This window comes from Hydractinia symbiolongicarpus, chromosome 9 (assembly GCF_029227915.1).
Source record: "Hydractinia symbiolongicarpus strain clone_291-10 chromosome 9, HSymV2.1, whole genome shotgun sequence".
Lineage (NCBI taxonomy): Eukaryota > Metazoa > Cnidaria > Hydrozoa > Anthoathecata > Hydractiniidae > Hydractinia > Hydractinia symbiolongicarpus.
This window is the reverse complement of record NC_079883.1, coordinates 17,137,130-17,143,129: the sequence shown is the minus strand read 5'-3', so window position 1 is coordinate 17,143,129 and position 6,000 is coordinate 17,137,130. Positions and strand designations below refer to the sequence as shown.

The 6,000-nt window shown below is 32.5% G+C and overlaps 1 protein-coding gene across 2 annotated transcripts in view; it reads left to right on the top strand.

Annotated features, from left to right (window-relative positions):
• Nucleotides 1–698: 698 nt before the first annotated feature.
• Nucleotides 699–6,000, top strand: part of LOC130656712 (hydroxyproline dehydrogenase-like) — a 29,262-nt gene continuing 23,960 nt past the window's right edge. The window contains exon 1 of one of the 2 annotated variants that reach the window (XM_057459624.1): nucleotides 699–1,363. In XM_057459624.1, the coding sequence (XP_057315607.1) occupies nucleotides 1,019–1,363 (345 nt within the window). In that variant the 5' untranslated portion in view covers nucleotides 699–1,018. The remainder of the gene's footprint in view (nucleotides 1,364–6,000) is intronic. The other variant, XM_057459623.1, reaches the window with a different exon arrangement.

The following is a 6,000-nucleotide window of genomic DNA, read 5'->3' as shown; positions in this document are numbered from 1 at the left end:
TCTTTTTTAAAAGATAAGATAAGTGTCCAAAAGCCTTATTTAACTAACTGGTAAAGTAAAGGTGTTTCCACCAAACTTTTCAAAAGTGAATATAGGGAGAATTAACTGAATTACTGAATTTAGCAAATTTTAGGTGGGGTTTGTAGTCTTTCTTCTTCCTGTCAGTGGGTTCACCCAAGACTGACCCATCGGAAATTGACTTTTCGAGGAATTTTCCGTTCAAAAAGATCTCACAAATCAATTTTGAAAAATAACTGCGTAGTGCGTAACAAATATTATTGCCTATCTGAATAGCAAAATATGTTGTGTCTAACTTCGTTACAAAATCACAATTTGATAGACAGCTTTTTGTAAAATTTATTCGCGAGGTTGTTTACGTATATCATACGTCTTGTTGCATATGAAGTCAGTTGAGGCAGCAACGATGACTTTGAATTCTTTTTAGAGGTATTGTTTACCTTTTTAAGGCTCCTGCCGTCTTGCTTCGTCATCAAAACAAACTTTCGATTTTACTGTTATGTATTATATTTTGCAGACCATAGCTTTAAAAAGAACCCTGAAAAATATATACACAGTTGACATATATTTGCTTTAAAAAATGTAGCAAATCATAAAAAGTAATTATTTATTAACCGGTTGTCAATATTGTTGTAATAAAGTGGGTATAATTTCTTGTACTTTAACCTTCTGGCTGGTCTGGTTATTACACAATAGTAATAAAAATAACCTTCAGGGAATATGTATTTGCATAGATTTTAAAAAACGTAAAAAAGGCAAGTGTGCCGCAAATCTGTGCATATCCAGTGAACTTTGCATCTTTTGGGAGTTGTATCTTCTCTTTTATACCTGCATGAGAAAAACATTTGAATCTATTCTTTCGTCCATTATCTGCTTAAGAAAATAAACATTTTTTTTGAAAAGCACTTTAATAAACAAGCACAACAAGTTAAACAAGTTTTTATCAACAGTTACGCGATATAAATCTACACGCTGTTTTTTTATTTCACTAGGTCACAGAATGTTTATGATGAGAGCATCAAGAAAGATATTTTACATGAACGCATTGTATGGATTGAAAATAAGTATAATTAAGTCTTCGTATACCAAATGTTTACCAACGGTAACAAAGCAGCAATGTTGCGCTACTAAAAAAGAAACACTTACAATAAATTACGATAAAACTGTAGAAAAGTACGAGAAAACGACAGCAGAGAACGAGAAAAATACAGCAGGTTACAAGAAACTTACAACAGATTACGAAAAACTCGATGTATTTCGAGATAAGTCTACCAAAGAGTTACTTAGAACGTACCTTGTTTTAAAATTATCATCAATTGAGACTTTTGTGAAGTATTCCGATAAGGTAAGTCGGGTGAATGTTCCTGTAAAGATACGGGGGAGGGATAGGTGCCTTGTGGCTTCTTTGATTAGACATTAAAGTTTTGTTAAGCATGCAAATGATTCAAAAGAATTCATACCTTTTTATTTTCGGACAAAGGTGTGTCCGAAAATTCAATGCCGGAAATTTTTTAGTCTTAACTTTTTCGAAGTATATGTATACAAATCCACCGAAATGACATAGTTTCTGATTTCAATGACCTCATTACCTTTTTCTTACCTCGATCTTTTTCTAAGGAGGTACTAAGTTTAATAAAACAGGCATCCAATAGTTCTTGACAAATGGTACTTTCATCCGTATCATTAATATAAGTAATGTTCGTGAAGACGTCTTTGAAATTACTTTTTATAAATATAAATCAATACTATGGTATTTGGCCCTTAAGCCTACCAATAATCAAGGGCGTAGCATTAGTAACACGCGAGAAATTATAGGTATGTTTAATGTCATTTCTGATCGCATTAGGTCATCAAATTAACTTTTAGCTAGAATGAGTTTCTATTGAGAGTTCAAAAATGATTTGTTCGCCATTATAAGTAAAGTAGAATTATTTTAGAATAAATTATATTCAACTAAAATACGAAGCTTTTCGTAGCATATTACTACATCATCAGGTAAAATGAATTACCAAAAAACTGTATTACAATAATATACATTAAACGTGTCCCAAAAAAAGTAAAAACAAATTAAGTGAATAAAAACGTAAAAAGTTTTTTGTCATTAATTATTTGACTCCGTTATGATACAACAATAACCTTTCAGAATCAGTGTCCACCATTAATTGTGACGTGCTGAGAATTTGTTCGCTCAGAAGTCGTAGACTTTTTATCGTGTTCAGACCATCTTATATTTGCATTTCGTATTGTCTCACCAATGTAATTTGCACCGCATCAACAGGTGCCTCCGTAAATAACGCATGATCTGTGTTGAACTTTACCTTTTAAAGAAAAAATCGATTGAATTTTCTTTGTGGCCCACAAGGAAATAAAAATAAATTTATGTTAGACAATATGGTAGAGTGAAAAAAATGGAAATGATATGAAATTACCAGAAAGACATCCTCTATACAATTTGGAAGATAGGATATTGTTAGAAAGGAAGTCAACTTTCGTTCTTAAACGTTTCACCAAACTTTTGTGGAGAGCTTTTAAAGCAAAATTAAAAACATGAAACCTTCATGAACAAAAAAATGCAGTGTCTTGTAAAACCACTTTTATCACTTAAATTTGAAGTGATTATTGATAAGTGTCTTGAATTTACATGTGCAGATTATGGAATTTTGTCACCAGATGCTCTCGAAATATACAAACGACATAGAAGATCAGTAAAAGATGTTACATTATCATATCTTTTGATGGAAGTTTCGAACTTTAAATTATGTGATGGATTACCAACTTCAATCATGGACACACAGTTACATTGTCTATTATGTGAACTTGGCATAGGAGGGAAACGTGAAGCAGCGAAATTTTATCACAGAGCTAATGACTGATTCTCATTTCTTAAAATATTATGCAAAAAAACATTGATACACCTGCCCATATAAATGTACTCACCCTAACAAGGTTGGCATTAATACACAAAAGAGTGAAAACATCAACATTGGAAGTGGAAGTTGAGAGAATAAAGTTAAAGATTAAGACAAAGGAGTTCAACTAGACAAGAACTTATCTGATGACATTGAAAAAATTACAAATGCGTCAAAATTAACACCATGAACTTCATAACTGTAATGTACTAGTATTACCAAGCAGACGAACACTGAGGGAATATAAAAATGCAATTACGGAGTTTCATACCGCGCAAGTCTGGGCACTATCGAAGCGCTTTTAGGGAGAAATTTTTATACCCCCCGCAGAACGTAAGGCATTTCCTAGGGAAAACATGCAGCACGCAGAGAGTTAGTCACTTTTTCCTTTGTATATTCACTTTTTAAACTGGTGTGATATATTAATTTTACGATTATTTAAAGGAAGGGTACTCAGTACTGACATAAGAGTGTATATTATGAAAGTTCAAGACCTAAACTTGGTTATTAATTGCTTTAAATTGTGGGTACACTCATCATGAAAAGTTAGCAGTCAAAAGAGAAAGAAAACTTATTTTTGGTAGTTAGTTACATCACAGGTTTTTACTATTGTCATGCAAGATTTATATATAGCTAGCTACTAGCACGGCAAAAATAATGTAGCTCATTAAACAAATACCTATGATATTAAAAAGCAATTCCAAAAGTTCTTATTTTGTGTTTACTAGAAACTTTAATTAACTAACCAGGGTGGGGCTACCTACATTTTTCATACAACAAATTAAAAATTGTGAAACCTGGCCGTATCTGTCTCGATTTTTCTTAGCTAGGGGTCGCACTGGGTCAGTCATATATATCGCTTTTTGATTTTTTTGCCTTATCCGTACAGTAATCAGATAGCTATATAGGTGGGCAAGTGTGTAGATGCTAAAAATAGGAACATAAAAACTCATTTCTAATATCACTCAACTTCAAGAAACATAAAACAGTGCAGTTTGAACACCAACTTAACCTCAAAGATTGCTACGCCTCGGTTTTGCACTGTGGAAAAATTCTTTCTAGCTGTAAAAGAAAACAAGCCAAAAAATTGTCCCTACAAAGCGCTTCGCTGGTGCCCAGACCTGCGCGGTATGAAACTCCGTAATTATACTAGTTTGTTGAAAACGGCTAAAATCTTCTTAGCACTCAAAGATTTGTTGTTGTGTCATTTGATGAAATAAAAATCCAAGGAAATTTAGACTTCATAAATATTCTGGAAAACTGGTTGGTTATGTTGATATTGGGAATGCTGAGTTTAATTATACTTGTTTTCATAATGTCAATGCCTGCTACTCATGCTTTAGTATACTATGTCAGAGGAATAGCATGTGATGTGAAATTTTCATTGGCTTACTTTGATACGAAATGGATTGTTTGAAACACATAAATGGGTTAAATTCCAAATTCAGTGACTGTATTTAATTTTCTATTTGCGACTGATGATTTGTAAAAACACTACTGCATTTTATTTATAAAAACAGGTGATTAAAACCTATCTATTTACCAGGAGATAATTAAAATACCCAAAATATTTTTCATGTGTAGGTGATGGAAGAAGCACTAGACGTTTGTTGAATGATGGAAATGAAATACTCTTGTACCATTTCCACATAATACACGTTTTTCCATATCCATTATGCCATAAATGAAAACGAGGCCGTTCTTTTTAAAACCAGGCAAGTGTTGAGCATTTTATAAACAAAGACGCTCGCAGTAAAGCAGTGCCTCCTGCTTCACATTTAAGCTAAATTTGGAAATATTAACGGATAGTTAGGTTGATAGTTTTTTTCAGATATGGTCTTTTAAAGTTGCTTTAGTGTTAAAACAAGTTATTTTGAGCTAATATGGTAGACACATTTAACACCAAGGGTAGATTGATTCAAACCTCCAAACCTTCTTTATTTTTTGTGGCTGTAGCTGTTCACATCTCCAGATTTGTCAGTTTTGTACTTTAAAACGTTAATTTTGGTTTTAAATAAAGATAAACGATGTCCAAAATATATTGTAGACGTTTTTCAAGGAAAAAAAACCTTCCAAAAACCAATTACAAGTGCTTTAAAAGTTTAGCTAGCATAGTCATATGTGTCAGTAGCTATCCTGCTATAAAGTATAGTGAGAGAATTACAGGGAATTCTCGAATCCGGGTTAACTTGCTTCAAATTCTCTGATCTTTATTAAAATCTATGAAAACATGCAAATTTTCAAGTTTATACACTAAGTACAACTGCCTGCCGTAGCCAAACTTTTGATGTTTTATAAAGGAAAAGACCACGCAAATAAATTGCAGTGAAATGTTTCACTGCAGTTAAGTATTAGGTCTAACTTTTATAAAATTTGATATATTTTGGTATTCCAAATTTCCTATAGATAATTTTTGCTGGTAAATCCAAATATGCCACTCAATTTCCTCAAAAGTTATTTATTTTCTGTTACAAAATTTGATAATGTTAACACGGATCCAAGAAGAACATTCCTTCAAAATTAGCTGATCACATCATTAATATGTTTTTAGCTGGTTAGTTTAACAGTCAACCTTGGACCAGTCTTAACTGTTGACTGGCACCTAGAGGTTTTTAATGCCTCTGAATTATTCTTAGCTAGTGGATCAATTCTCGTAATTCCGTGGAGAAGAAATAGAGAAGGAAATTGAACTCAACTCAGTGCGCATTAACATTCTATTCAAATTGCTATTGTTTCGGCATCCCTTTGATATCCATGGGCGATGCGCATTTCACTGGATTTTAACAAAAAAACATTACGTAAACCTTTAGCGCGCCGTTTGTTTATATGTAAAAACGTGATTTTTAGACAAAGCAAGACTACTTTGGAGATTTTGCGTTGTTTTTCTCTATCAGGGGAAGAATCAGAATATCTCCAAAGATTTACTAAAATGTAGGATGTTAAAGCTATGAGTTAAGAGTGAGTCAAAAATGGAAAAAGATGGAGGGGTTAATAGTTATTTTTCTTTTTGAATAGTGTAATTTCATTAATAGATTCGAAAGATATTAAAATTTCGCTTGACCTATTTCCATTA